Source organism: Felis catus, chromosome F1, assembly GCF_018350175.1.
Source record: "Felis catus isolate Fca126 chromosome F1, F.catus_Fca126_mat1.0, whole genome shotgun sequence".
Classification (NCBI taxonomy): domain Eukaryota; kingdom Metazoa; phylum Chordata; class Mammalia; order Carnivora; family Felidae; genus Felis; species Felis catus.
Genome location: NC_058384.1, coordinates 66,919,043 through 66,933,029, shown reverse-complemented (window position 1 = coordinate 66,933,029; position 13,987 = coordinate 66,919,043). Strand labels below are relative to the sequence as shown.

General features: G+C 63.4%; 1 protein-coding gene across 1 annotated transcript; it reads right to left on the bottom strand.

Moving 5' to 3' along the window:
* Positions 1–4,524: 4,524 nt before the first annotated feature.
* NES (nestin) lies at positions 4,525–13,475 on the bottom strand. Its single transcript, XM_045048569.1, is given in 5 exon segments — positions 4,525–7,079; positions 7,082–9,355; positions 9,594–9,667; positions 11,415–11,539; positions 12,527–13,475. Coding segments are annotated over 5 exon segments (5,328 nt in total). The 5' UTR covers positions 13,307–13,475; the 3' UTR covers positions 4,525–5,004.
* Positions 13,476–13,987: the final 512 nt, after the last annotated feature.

Genomic DNA, 13,987 nt, shown 5'->3' with positions numbered 1-13,987 from the left:
AGCTGAGGGAGGGCTGCTGACCCCTTGGGACTGGGACATTTAAGGGGAGCATCCCACAGCCCCTTGACCCGTGTTTATGGCCCCCAAGAGGCATCTAGGGACTCTTAGTAGCTTTGGCAGGGGACATTTCTCCGTGCCTCAGTTTCCCCATCAAGGTGAGCTGACGTTCTCTGTGACATGTGGGGTGACTAGAAAAGGAAGGATCCCAGGAGAAACCAAGGGATTCAGGAGTTGTGGAGGGGCCGGGGAGAAGGGGGAAGGGCAGGTAGAGGATAAGACAGAAGAAGGGAGAGCAGGGGGAAGGGTGGGCTTGTGAGTGGTGTGGGAGGCTGACCGAGGGCCAGAGCGGGTGGGGCACCTCCCCCCCCACCCCCGAAGCCCTCCGGCCACCTTTCCCCGGACCCTGGGGCACTGGCTTGTCAGCAGCTGAGCCCACAGCTGCTGGGAGGTGGTTCCTCGACGGTGGCCCCCTGGCATCTGCCTCCGTTTATTTCTGGAGCCACAGCTGAGTCATGGGGGTGGGCAGGGTGAATGGGGCTGGAGGAGGGGAGCTTGTGACACTGGGAGAGAAGACTGCAGGGGACAAGAGGGTTCCAGGACCTGGGTCCCTGATAGGCTGCTCCCGGAATGTGGGAGAAGACGCGAGTCTGATCTGATCGGGGTGTGGGGTGCTAGGTTGGGGAGGGGAGGGAAAGGGCCCCCGTGCAGACAGAGGAAACAGTTCCGTGTTTCCCCCTGCTTCCCACCGCAGACTCCGTGGGCCCTGGCCTCAGGCCCTCACTTCGGTCCCTCTTCCGTCCCTGAGCCAGGGGCATCAGCCCCCTGAGGCTCCCTCTTTGTCTTTCCTCGAACACCTGCGGACTCAGGGGTGGCACCTGGGTCCTGTGTGTCAGCACTCGCCGCGTTCACAAAGAGCATCTCCTGCCCCAGCTTCGAAAAACACTCAGCCTGCTGTAGGATGCGTCCTGGACCGGAGCCTCCCTTGCAGGGTGGGGGTGGGCCCGGTGGGGACCCAGGAGCCTGTCCCCCCAGTCCAGAATCCTCTTGGGTTTCTTGGGCTTGGGTGGGCCCGGTCCCCGTCCCCTCCCCCGCCGGCGGGCGGCCCAGAGGGCACATTCCAGCTGAAATTAAACCACATTCCTCCTTCCCTGGCTGCCAAGGACAGCAGAGCAGACGGCAGCTGAGACACCACAGGGTCAAGTGGCAGCAGCTGGTCCCCAAAGAGGGGCTGAGAGGGGGACTGAGGGGGGCTTCAGGGCCAGGGCCTTTGGAAGCAGTGAGTGAATCTGTGTGATTGTAAGAGGCCTGAGGAAGAGGGGCAGCCTGCAGCGGGAGGAATACGGGTGAGACTCTGGGAGCCACAGCAAGTGCTGCACTGAGGGGAAACCCAGGACCACCTTCTCAGGGGACCCTGGACGGCCACCCTCCTCACCCCTGCACTGGGCTCGCACAGCAGGCAGGAAGGCCGCGGGGCCCTTTGAGAGGCCCCGTCTGAGCTCCCTGGGCCGGAGCCCAGAGCCCAGGCCTTTGATTTCCTCTGAGACCCCGGCGGGTGGCGGGCAGTGGGGCCCGTGGCAGCGACAGGGACAGCATCAGCCTGGCTGAATGGAGAGCTCAGCCCCTGACCTCACCCTCTGGCGCCTCAGCCGGCACAGCCTTATAAGGAAGTGCCCCAAACAAACCGAGGAAGCCACCTCCGGCCCCCCACCCCACCCCCACCCAGTTCAGAGGCTATATTTACTCAGTGGAGGCCCCAGAATAACCTCCCACTTGTCCTCGTGTTGGGAAGGGGGGTGGCGGGGGGGGGGTGCTGCCTGATCATTCCCTTCTCTGGGGACTCCACCCTCCGAAGTGCTTCCGAGGCCTGACTCCATCACAGCCCTTAGCCTGTTCCTTCCCTCATCCATCCATCTGTCCGTCCATCCGTCCATCCATCCATCCCTCCATCTCAAGGGCCCCCAGAGGCACTGTGTTGGCCAAAGTGGTGCTTTCTTGGAGCTGAGATGACGGGGTCCTCCTACTGCCTGGCCTCTCCAGCAGGCCCTGCACAAGTATGTGCTCTCTGCGGGGAGGTACCTGGGGACTCCGTCCCGGGCTCTCTCCAGGTGACCTCTAGGCCAACCACCCTCTAGCTCTTGTCTCCACCCTGGCCCTCTCTGCTGGAGGTCGCAACTTCCTGCCGGATGCTCCAGCTCAGAAGATGGGACGGCCCTCTCCTGCTGCCCAAGCCAAAACCCTGGGAGCCTCTGCGGCCACATCAGCCCCCATCCCCCACATCAGGTCACCTGCTTCCCTTTGTACACCCTCGTCGTGCCCACCGCCACCAGTGCCCCTCCCAGACCACTGCAGCAGTCTCCCTGGAGCACTCCTGCACCCTCCTATCCACCCATCAGCAGCATTTGAAAATGCAAACCTGGTCATGCCCAACCTGATGACCCCAAGCCCTTCAGAGTCTCCTCGTTCCCCCAGGAAGAAGCGTGTACTTTCTGGCCGCCTGGTGAGGCCTGGGCCCAGTGACTCAGACTCTTTAGTCTCACTGTGAGCCTTCTTCCCCCTCATTCTCCACCTCCAGCCACACACACCTTCCTTCTGCTCCTCATGCCCAGACTCTGTCATCTTGCCCCAGGATTTTGCACATGCTGTTCCCTCTAAGATCCTTTCCATCCTCCTCCTCCTCCTCCTCCACGTCCTCCCCCCACTGGCCAGCTCCAGGTTCTTGGGGCAGGCTTCCCCCTCCACCTGTCCCCATACTCCCTCAGCCCAGATCAGGTGAGGTCCCCTGCTCTGTGCTCCCACAGCCTCCTAATCGTGTTTTCAAACATGACTTCCACTCAGAAGCCCTCGTCCAATTAGAAGGGAGCGAGGAACCCTGGGTTCCCAGGATCTGCGTGGGGCACAGCACGTAGATGCTCCGCAAATATTTATTGAAAAGTGACACTCACAGCTGTTATCCCCACCAGGAGTGTCCCTCCTACTGTCTAACCCTCGTTTGTCTGCTGCATAGACACAAGTGCCATTTCCAAAGAGAACACGCCTCCCGCTACGTACCCCCGTACCCCCTTTAGGAAGGTCCTCACTTCTAACTCGCATCCTTCCCCACTCCCACCCCCATTTAGGACCGTGTGGGTAGCTCTGTTGGGGACCAGGGATCTCAGTGTCAGCGGGCAGGATGGGCACCGGGGACAGGGAAGGACTGTTTGGCGTGGCCTCTGTCCTTGGCCCCTCGCCCAGGCGGTGGTGCCCGAGGGCCTGGGGAAATCAAGCACAGGGCTCCTCTGTCCCCTTCGGAGGGGCAGGGAGTCGGCCTTACTGGCCTGGATGCCCGGCAGGGTCAGACAAGGCCTTGTCAGCAGTGGGTACAGGAAGGAGAGAGGGGGCTTGGCCAGAAGGGTGGGGACACCCAAGATCCTGAACCCACGGGCAGGGGTGTGTGTGACACGGGGGCCTGGGGCCCCGAGACAGAGACTCCCAAGCGGAGAAGGAGGCGTGTGCAGAGAAGCAGACAGTACGATTCTATCAGGGCGCCTCCTGTCTACCCCTCCTTGGCCAGAGGTCCTGGGTGGGGGCCAGCGGGGCTGGGACTTCCCCTCTCATTGTGCCCCTGCCCTTGGCCTTGGACCTGGGGAGGGGAAGACCCCGCTCCGGGACCTGGGCTTGCCTCCAAATGTGGAACACTAGTTGGGCAGCCCCACCCCCGCCCCCACCGGGGACGCTTAGAGGGACGGCCTGGGCCGGGCCTGCTCTCTATCTGGGCATCCAGGCTCCAGGGCCCCATCTCATCCAGGAACCCCTCGTCTCCCTCCGCCTCACACAGGGACCCAGAGGACTCCTGGGAAGAGAGATGGGGGCAGGGAGAAGCCATGGGTGGGGGTGGGGAGGACCCCAGGCCAAACCCCAGCTGACAGCATTGCCCCCTGGGTCCTTCGCACCTGCTGGCCCACCCCTCCCTCACATCAGCATCGCTCTTCAAGAGGCAAGTCCCGGGGAAGATCTAAACTGCGGCTCCCGCTCCCCCCAGCCTCCTCCTGCCCCCCAGCCCGGCGCCCCTCACCGTGTGGCTGAATCTGAGGCTCAGAGAGGTCAAACACTGGCCAGAGGCCATGCAGCCAGACTGAGGCAGAGCGGGACTCCTGTTCCCCCATCCTGCTCTGACCCGGCCACTCGGAGGAGACATCACAGGCCAGACAACTGTTTGGGTTTGGACGCAAGGGGCTCATTATACTGGCGGCACCGAGGGGCCGGGGTGGGGGTGGGGGGTGCACAAGGTGGGGCGGCCCTGGGCCTAATCCCCTGTCATCAGTGCTGTGGGTAGAGATGATGATGGGCCTGGCTTCTGCCAGCCCTGGGGTCACCCGGACTGCCGCCCGGCAGTCCCCTGGTCCCACGAGGTCATCCAGCTCCTCCTGTCCTCAGAGGGTGGCCGGGCCCGGCACTAGCACTCCCTGCTTCCTCCCCCAGTCACTCGGGCCTCCTCTGCCCGCCCTGCGGACCCCCCAAATTAGGGAAGGAGGCGTCCAGACTTGGTAGGTGGAAGCATGACTTTATTCAGGCGGGGATGAGCCAGACACGAGGGGGCAGGAACACAGGGGGTCAGGACATGGGAACACACCCTCACGGGTGGCCAGACACCCCAAGAAGGTGCGATGAGGGGGCACATCACGGTGAAGGGTGCCACAGCCCCCTCTCCTGGGAGGAGCCCTCCCCCACCGGCAGGAGGGGGAGAAAGGGGGCGTCAGGAAAGGGCCTAGTCCTACAGTGGTTCAGCTGGCTTAAGCCTCGAGGGACAGTGCCGGCGGGGTGGCCCCTTCGCAGGGTCTGGGGGCCTCTGTTCTTGGAGCGTCTCACTGTGCCACCCCTTGTTTCGTCCTGGCCAGTCAGGCCTCCGGGACAGAAACCACAGGTCAAGAGATCATAACTTAAGGGTGCTGCCTCTGAGCAGGGAGGGGGCTCGGGGCCCCCACCCCCACCCCACCAAGTCCTCAGTGAGGGGAGAGGGGTCTCACTCTAGTCCTCGCCCGAGGACCAAGACTCCACGTCTCCTTCCCTCTGACCGAACTTCAGGAACTGGCCTGGGCCCAGGTGAAGAGAAGGTCCTGCCCAAGGAGTCTTCAGGGCACCCCCCTCCTCCTCGTCCTCCAAGGGGCTCCTCTGGTCCCCCTCGGGGCCCCCTGGTTCTCCCTGCCCTCCTCCCTCTGACTGCTCCAGCCCATTTACCACCCCCCCATTCACATGCTCTAACTCCTCCTTCAAGCTGGGGACCTGGCCATTGACCCCAAGAGTGTCCCCTACCCCCAGGCCCGTGTCTCCCATCCCACAGTGGCTCTCCAGAGGGCCAGGGACTGGGTCCTCCCTCTCCAAGGGAGCAGGGTCAGACTCTTCCTCTGAGCCCGAGGGCTCGGGCTCGGTGCTGTCCTGGGACTCCTCACCGGCATCGGCTGTTATGCCTCGCGAGCGGTCGTCCCAGGGAACGCTGACATCCACGGTCTCAGAGCCCGGGAGGGTCCCTCTCTGAGGGCCACTCAGAGCGCGGAGGGTGCTGACAGAGGGCCCTGGGCCCCACAGGCCAGCCCCTGGCTCCCTCCCCTCTCCTTCCTCTGTGTCTTCCTCGCCCTCCTCCCCACTCTCTTCCTCATCTGCAAACCCATCAGACTCCCCATCCCCTTCCCAGGCTGCAGGCTCCAGCAGCATCTGAGGCCTCTGGCCTGGAGGCTCCACAGCCTCCCCGGGGACCCCAGGGAGGAGAGAACCCTCAGCCTCCAGATCCTCAAATTCCTCCGACAAGTCAGAGTCCTGACCGCATTCCTCCTCCCTCCTCCCCTCCTCCCCCTCCTCCTCCCCCTCCTCCTCTTCCCCTGGCTGGGCCCCACACTCTTCAGAGGCCAGCACAGAAGGATCCCAGCCTTCCTTTCTGGTCTCCCCTTGAGGGGGGGGCCTCTGCTCCCCAAGCAGGTCCCACTTGGGGGAGGCGGGGGACCTGAGATAGAGGCCCAGGGGAGTGGAGTCAGGAAGAGTCTCCCCAAGCTCATCAGCCTCGCTGTCCTCTCGGTTCTCCTCCCCCTCCTCCTGGAGATCCTCGGGGCTCCCCTCAGAACCCAGCTCCTCTGGCTCCCCCTCCACCCCTCCCAGAGCCTCCGCTCGGCCCTCCAGCCCCCAGCCAGCCTCCTGGCTCCCCACGGCCAGGGGCTGGGGCCCAGGGGCATCTCCAGGGATTGGGGTGGGCGACCGGGGCTCCGACGGCTTGGGCAGCGACGCGGGCTCTAACACTGCCTCTTCCCCTGCGTCCTCGGGCCCCTGGGGCCCGGGCTGAGGGGTACCACTTCCGCCGAGAGCGCGGCACAGGGTCTCGGCAGGGAACGCCCCCTCTGCCCCCCAGGGGGCCTCGGGCTCCGACTCCTCCCAGCCCCTGGGAGGCTCCAGGAGGTCTATGCTCCTCCCTGCTGGGCTGGAAAGCTCTGGTTTCAGAGCAGCTGCCTCGTCTGGGTCCTTTTGGGGTTCTTCCAAGCCCTGCCTCTTCTCTGCCTCCAAACCTTCCTCACCCACGGGTGGCACCACCATCTCCCGCTCTGGTCCCTGCTGGCTGCCCGCAGCAGCCTCACCCACAGCCGTCGAGGCGACCTCTGAGACCTGGCCACCCCTGGGGGCCTCCTCTCCACCTTCCAACACCAGGTCTCTCCCCTCCGACATTCCCTGGGGAGCTCGGAGGCCCGGGCCCCCCGCTTGCTCTGGCTGCCCTGCAGGGTCCTGGAAGCCCTCGGGGCCTCCCTCCCCCCTGGCTCCCTCAACCGGGACCCTCTGCTCCTCGGGCTCAGGGCCCCCTGGGCGCCCCTCCCCTGCGCTCCAGACCTCCCTTGCGGCTGCCAGCTGCAGTTCTCCGTGCCCTGCGGACTTGCCGGGGAGGCCACCCCACTCCCTCACGTCCAGCTCTGCCTCGGCCTCCTTGCCCCCTGCGGCCCGGCTGGGGGGCGTTTCCTGATCCAGTTCCTGGTCCGCCACTCTCTCTCCCCTCCCCTGGCGTCGGGCAGACAGCGGGGACTCCTGCCTTTCCTCTTTCAAAGACCCCGGGGACTCCTGATTCCTCGTCTGCTCCGGGTCTCTTCCTCCATCAGGCACCTTTGACTCTCCTGACCTCTCCCTTCTGGAGGTCTCGAATTTTCTAGGCCCCACTCTCCTGGAGATCTCCGGGACTCCTGGTTCTCCTGTTCTAGGAGCCTCAATGTCTCCTGGTTCTCTTCTACCGACTCCAGTGGTTCTTGACTTCCCCTTTCTAGAGGTTTCATTGTCTCCTGATTCACTTCTCCTGGAGACCACAGGGGCTCTCGAGTTCCTAGAGACTGCAATATTCCCAAGTCTTCTCTTGCTGACTGGAGTGATTCTAAATTCTCTGTTTCCGGAGATCTCATCACCTCTGCACTCTCTTCTCCTAGGAATCTTAATAACTGTTGATTCTCTTTTTCAAGAGGTCGAAATATCTCCTGGTCTTTTCCAAGAGACTTTAGTGGTTCTAGTTTCACCTTTTCTAGAAGTCTCGGTGTTGCCTGGTCTTCTTCTGAAGACTCCACTGGCTCCTGGTTCTCTGTTTCTAGAGGCTTCATTGTCTCCTGGTCCTCTTCTTCTAAAGACCTCAAGGACCTCTGGTTCTCTGTTTCTAGAAGTCTCAATGTTGCCTGGTCTTCTTCTAGAGACCACACTGGCTCTTGGTTCTCTGTTTCTAGAGGCTTCATTGTCTCCTGGTCCTCTTCTTCTAAAGACCTCAAGGACCTCTGGTTCTCTGTTTCTAGAAGTCTCAATGTTGCCTGGTCTTCTTCTAGAGACCACACTGGCTCTTGGTTCTCTGTTTCTAGAGGCTTCATTGTCTCCTGGTCCTCTTCTTCTAAAGACCTCAAGGACCTCTGGTTCTCTGTTTCTAGAAGTCTCAATGTTGCCTGGTCTTCTTCTAGAGACCACACTGGCTCTTGGTTCTCTGTTTCTAGAGGCTTCATTGTCTCCTGGTCCTCTTCTTCTAAAGACCTCAAGGACCTCTGGTTCTCTGTTTCTAGTGGTCTCATTGTCTCCTGGTTCTCATCTTCTGGAGACTTCACTGGTTCTTGGTTCTCTTTTTCTAGAGGTCTCCCTGTGTCCTGGTCTTCTTCTTCCAGAGACCTCAGTGGTTCCTGGTTCTCTTTTTCTAGAGTTCTCAAGGTCTTGTGCTTCTCATCTTCTGGAGAGTTCAGAAACTCCTGGTTCTCTCTTTCTTGTCGTCTCAAGTTCTCTCGATCCCCATCTTCTAGAGTTCTCAGTGGCTCTTGGCTCTCCTTTTCTAGATCTCTCGTTGACTCAAAGTTCTCTTCTCGAGACCTCACTAATTCTTGACTTTCCTTCTCTGGATATAAAAACGTCTCTAGAGTACCTTCAAGAGACCTCATTGGTTCTTGATCCTCCTTTTCTAGAGATTGCAATGTCTGTGAGTCCTCGCTTCCTACAGGCTTAAGTAGCTCTAGAGTCTCTTTTTCTTGAGGTCTCGCTACATCTGCATCCTTTTCTTCTAAAGACATCAATAGCTCTTGATTCTCCTCTTCTAGACCTTTTGATGTGTCTAGACTCTCTTCTTCCGAAGACCGCAGAGACTCTGGATTCTCCTTCTCTAGAGATCTCAGTGTCTCGTGGGTCTGTTCTTCCGGAGACATCAGTGGCCCTTGAATTTCCTCTTCCAGAGACTTCAGAGTTTCTTTCTCCAAAGGACCCTGGGAGTCCTGGATTTTCTTCGTGTTCAGACCCCCATCTTCTTGCCATGTTTCCTGCTGCAGACCGTTCACCATTTTGACCTCTATGGCTGTTTCTTTCTCTGCCAGCCCCCCAATTTGCCCTTCACCTTCCCCCTGGAATCTGCTGGACATCCCAGACCCATTGGGTTCTCCGCCTTTGGCCTCTAAACTAGGGCGGTCAGGGTTGAGGGGTGGGGCTGAGGAGGTATGATCCTCAGGGGACTGGCCTGTACTGGCCTCTTGTTGCTCACCCCCGGGTTCCTCTGGTCCTGGCAGGACGCTGGTAGGGATGGCCTCCTTGGCTTTAGCCCATATGGCCTCTGGAGCCCACTGCCTCCCAAGCTGCGGCCGGAGCAGGGAGAGGGGGGCATCCTGGGTTTTGATCTCTGCATCTGTAACAGCGCAGGGAGCCAGAAGTGTGGGCGGGATGGGGGTGCTGGCCAAGGTTGGGGTACGGGCCTGGAGGAATTCTTGGCTCTTCAGAAAGCCTGGCACAGGTGTCTCCAGGGTGTCAGGCAAGGGCGAGGAGAGGGGAGTAGGGCTCAGGGCAGAGAGCAAAGGTCCCAGATGCCGGCCCTCTGGCGTCCCAGAGAAATGCAGCTCCAGCTTAGGGTCTGGAAAGGCAGAGGGCAAGAAACAGGGTCAGTAGGTACGGGCAGGGGCCCCCACTTCCAGCAAGAGTGCCGTGAGCCCTGCCCCCACCTTCCACTGGCTAGTGGAGCTGAGAGTACACACCCGGCTGATGAGGCCAAGGAGTCAAGACCTAGACCTGCCTCCCAGGAGAGGAATGGCTCCGGGGTTTAAAGAGCAAAGAAGGGGAGAGTCTGGGGGAATCTGGCCCCCCCCTCTTACCCTGGAAGCTGAGGGAAGCCTTGGAACCACTGCCGGGGGTCTGCAGCCGGGAGTTCTCAGCCTCTAGGAGGGTCCTGGGGATGAGGGAGGAAAAGTCAGTCAGTCCTCCTCTGCCCAAAGGCCTGCAGGCAAGCCAGCCCCAGAGAACTCGGCTAAGCTTGCGGTCCCTGGCCCCGCAGGCTTCCTCTCCATTGTCACCGCTGTCACACAAAAGCCACACGCGGGGCTATACTTGGCTGTACACGTGAAAGCACACGGACACAGACCCGCAGATATCACACACTTGGTTCACACGGCACCACACGCTTATTTGGGACACAGGGCTAGACTCACAGACACAAGCAGATTCCCACAGTATGTACACACACACACACACACACACACACACACACACCCAGGCCAGTGATCTCATCCTCCCTGTGGGGCCGATTCTCATGCTAATTGCTGCCTTTGTCCGCAGTGCCTTCTGGAGGGTCTGAGTAGGGGGCTTCCTGGGGGAAATGGGAATTCTCAGGCCGTTCCCATGGGATATAGGCTCCCTCCTTCTCCCCCAGGGCCCCCAAAGCTGCTCACAGACAAAAGCAAATGAATTCTGCGCTCTCTCTCTAAATCCTTTTCATGCTTCAAAAACCAGTGGCTAAGCCTGCCCAGACCTTCCCCTCAGTGGTTTGATTGGGGGTCAAGGCCCTCATCCTGGGATCTCTAAGCGCTCTGGATCCCAAGCCTTTCAGGGCAACAGAGGTCTTTGTGTCCATGACCCTGCCTCAGTGCCCCACGGGGAATGAGGAGGAGGGGGCTGATAGGGGAGGGGGAAGCTATGCTGAACATCTACTCTCTCTCTACTCTTCTTCAAGGGCTCTGAGTCTGATGAGTGACTGCCATGGTCACACCTCTGTCCTGCTCTCTGGGCTCTGGGCTCCGTGGCCATACAACACTCTCTTCCCCGTCCCAAGACCCTCACTGGCCTTCCCTCTCTGGGCCCTGCCTCCCCTGCCCTCCTGAACCTGTCCCAGGCCCCCTGATTTTGTTGGCCTGTGAATTCTGGGGGCATTGTCCTCATAGCGTGTCTAGCCCTGGCCCCCCCCCCCCTCCGTGGCAAAGCCCCTTCCTCGGGCTCATCACTGGGTCCTCGGCCCAGCAGACCAGTTTCCCAGAAGAGACTGTGGCTTTGCCCAAGGCCACAGAGCCAGGACCAGCCCTTCCTCGGTGTCAGCCTTTCTGGAGCCAACAGGAAATGTGATCAGCAGAAGGGCTAGGCAGGGCCAGGGCCCTGGGGCTTGAGGGGGAGTCAGTGTGGAAGGGGCCTTGGATGTCACCCGGCCCATGTCCCATCTCCAGACAGGGAGACAGAGGCCCAGGTCAGGTGGCGAGTCAGTGCCACCCCGCCCCCCCACACCTGCAATTCCTCCTTTCTGGGGCTGCCCGGGGACATCACCCCCTCTGCATGAGCACACACACAGGGACTGGGCTTTTCAGCCCCTTGGGGGAGGGTCTGGATGGAGATGCCCCACACATGTCCAGCTGTCTCTCCTGAGGCCATCCCCCTCGGCAACATCACCTCTCCTTGAGGGGTTTCCTGGCACTGGATGCTTCTATGGTCTGGACCACGGGGGAGCAGGTAGGCTCAGGGGGGACACAGCCTGGTACGGCAGGGATCAGTCTAGAATCAGAATCTAGTGGTAGCACAGTTACCAGCACCCATGGCCCTGAGCCCCTTGGTGGGGGGGGAGTCTCTGCCTCGGGCGCGGGTGTGTTGTGTGTGTGTGTGTGTGTGTGTGTGCGCGCGCGCGCGTGCGCCTGGGCGGGCGGGTCCACCCATACCTGTATGTGGCCACCTCCAGGCTGAGGGACATCTTGAGGTGTGCCAGCTGCTGCCGACCTTCGAGGACCTGGGCAATCTGGCTCTGCAGGCTCTCCTTCTCCTGCTCCAGGGCCTCCACAGCCAGCTGCAGGACAAGCCAGAGGCAGCCGGTGAAGGGGCGGTTGCCGTCCAACCTGCAGCCCCCTGGGCGGCCGGGCCTCCGGCCCCCTGCCTGACTTCTCTGGAGAGCGGATTCCGCCCGGGCCGCCCGAATCCCTCCCAAGAGGAGGACGGTGGCCCCTCTTGCCCCTCTCCCGCGGTAAAGGGGAGGGGAAGGAGGAGAGGAGATGGGTTACAGAGGGGAGGGGGGGGAGTGGAAGCGGAAGCAGAAGGAAAAACCATTCATCAAGAGGCTTGGGGCCCCGCAGGGCTGGAGGCCAACCGCCGTTCCCAATCACGGTCTCCTGGTCCTCACACCAGCCCCCCCACCTCCGCTTCCCACAAGTTCTGGAATCTTTCTTCTCAGAGAGACGGGGCGGGGGAGGGGGGGACCTCTGTCTGGCCCAGGCAGGAGGCTGTTTTCTCAGCTGCTGGTCCCATCGCACCGTGCGAGGGGGCGCAGCTGTCCCAGGCCTCTGGAATGTGCGAGGGGAGCTGAGAAGCCTAGACACGGGAGAAGGGCTGGTGGCCGCACACCCAGGGCCCCTGACCCGCCCGCCCCCCGTGTCGGAGGGAGGAGGGCAGTGGCCAGACCCGCTGACTCCGCGCTGCGGGGGCGCGGGCGGGGGCGGGTAGCGGTGTCGTGCGCATCTTCCGAGGGAGAGGCCCGGGGACCGTCCGGACGGTGAGGAGGAGGCCACCGCGAGCTTCCTGCGCCCCGCTGCCCTCCCGGGAGGCGGGGGGGGGGGGGTGGTGGCGCTGTGACAGGGCCCCGAACCCCCGCCGTTCCCGCCCTCCTCTAGACAAAGTTGGGAAAGTCAAGGGCCTCCGGCACCAGGTCGGCCTCCCTGAGAAGCGGCCCCCGCAGCACCTCCGCCCCCGCTCCCCGCTGCCGTCCCCGGGCCACCCCCCCCACGGCCCCCCTGCCGGCCCCCCCGGGGGCCCGCCCCGCTCGCCCGCACCCCGCGGTCACCTGGAACTGCTCGGTGGCCCGCAGCCGCTCCTGCCAGCGGCCCTCCAACCTGTGCTCCAGCGCGGCCCGGCGCTCCCGGAGGCCGCCGCGCTCCGCCCGCAGCTGCCGCAGCTCCAGGCGGCCCTCGCGGGCGCCCTGCACGGCGCGGCCCAGGCGCTCGCGGGCCTGGCCCAGCGACGCCTCCATGAGCGCCACGCGCTCCTGGTAGCCGCGCACCGCCCCGCGCCACGCCTCGCCCAGCCGCCGCGCCAGCTCGTGCAGCTCGGGGGCCGGCGCGGGGGGCCCGCGGGGCGCGGCGGGGCGGCGGGGGGCGCGGGGCCGGGCGCTCAGGGCGGCGCGCTCCTGCTCGTGCGCCGCGCACACGGCCTCCAGCTCCCGCTCCAGCTCCGCCGCCCGCGAGCTCAGCCGCGCCCGGGCGCCCTTCTCGGCCTCGGCCTCGCGCCGGCTGCGGGCCGCCTCGGCCGCCGCCCGCTCCCGCGCCCGCCGCTGCTGCTGGCACCGGGCCGCCACGCCCTCCGCCTCCTCCGCCAGGTTGTCGCGCGCCACCTCGGCCGCGTGCTTCTCGCGCCAGCGCCGGTCGACGAGCGCCCGCAGGGCCGCCAGCTCGTCGTCGGCGCGGGCCCTCCACGAGGCGTCCCCGGTCTGCGCCCGGAGGCCCCCGAGCTCCGCGCCGAGCAGCTCGTTCTGCTCCTCCAGCGCCTTGACCCGCGCCACGTAGGCCTCCAGGCGCCGGTTGAGCTCCCACATCTGGAAAGATTCCTCCCCCAGGCAGCCCTCCATCTTGCTCGCAAGGCTGGCCCGCCGACGGTGGAGAGACGCGGGGCGGCGGGGGAAGCCAGCGACTCTCAGAGCTCCGAGGACGGACGGGGGACGGACGGGAAAGGGAGTCCGGCGGGGACAATGACGGGGCGGGGCGAGGAGCAGCCCGGCGACTGGACGTCCGCGGAGGGAACGGGGCTATTCATACTCCCGCCGGGCTGGCGGGAAAGGGGGCGGGACCCGGGCCTTAACCCCTGGAGTTCGGGAAGCGGGGCGGCCCGCGTCCCTGCGCCCCGCCCCGCCGTGCTGGAGTCGCGGGGAGAGACGCCACGCGGTGGCCTTCTGAGGGAGGAGGCCGCGAGGAAGGGTCATAGCCCCATAAAAGCGGACTGTGCGCAGAACGGGGCCCGTGGAAGGGGGGCCCGGGGCCCGGGGCGGCGGCGGGGCGCGTCTCAGGAGGGGCACCGCTTCTTGCGCTCCTCGGAGGCTCGGTTTCTTCAGCCATACGATGGGGGCAGTGGTGGGAGTCCACGGGGCTGCCGGACGTGTCCCTGCCCTTCAGGTAGCAAGTGCTCACCCTGCTGAGACGCAGACAGACGACAGAGGGACACTGCACGGCACGTGCTCACACCCCGGGAAACCGAGAGGTCCGGAGAAAGGTGCGCGCCCCGTGACTCACCTCCGGCCTTCCTACCGCTCTTC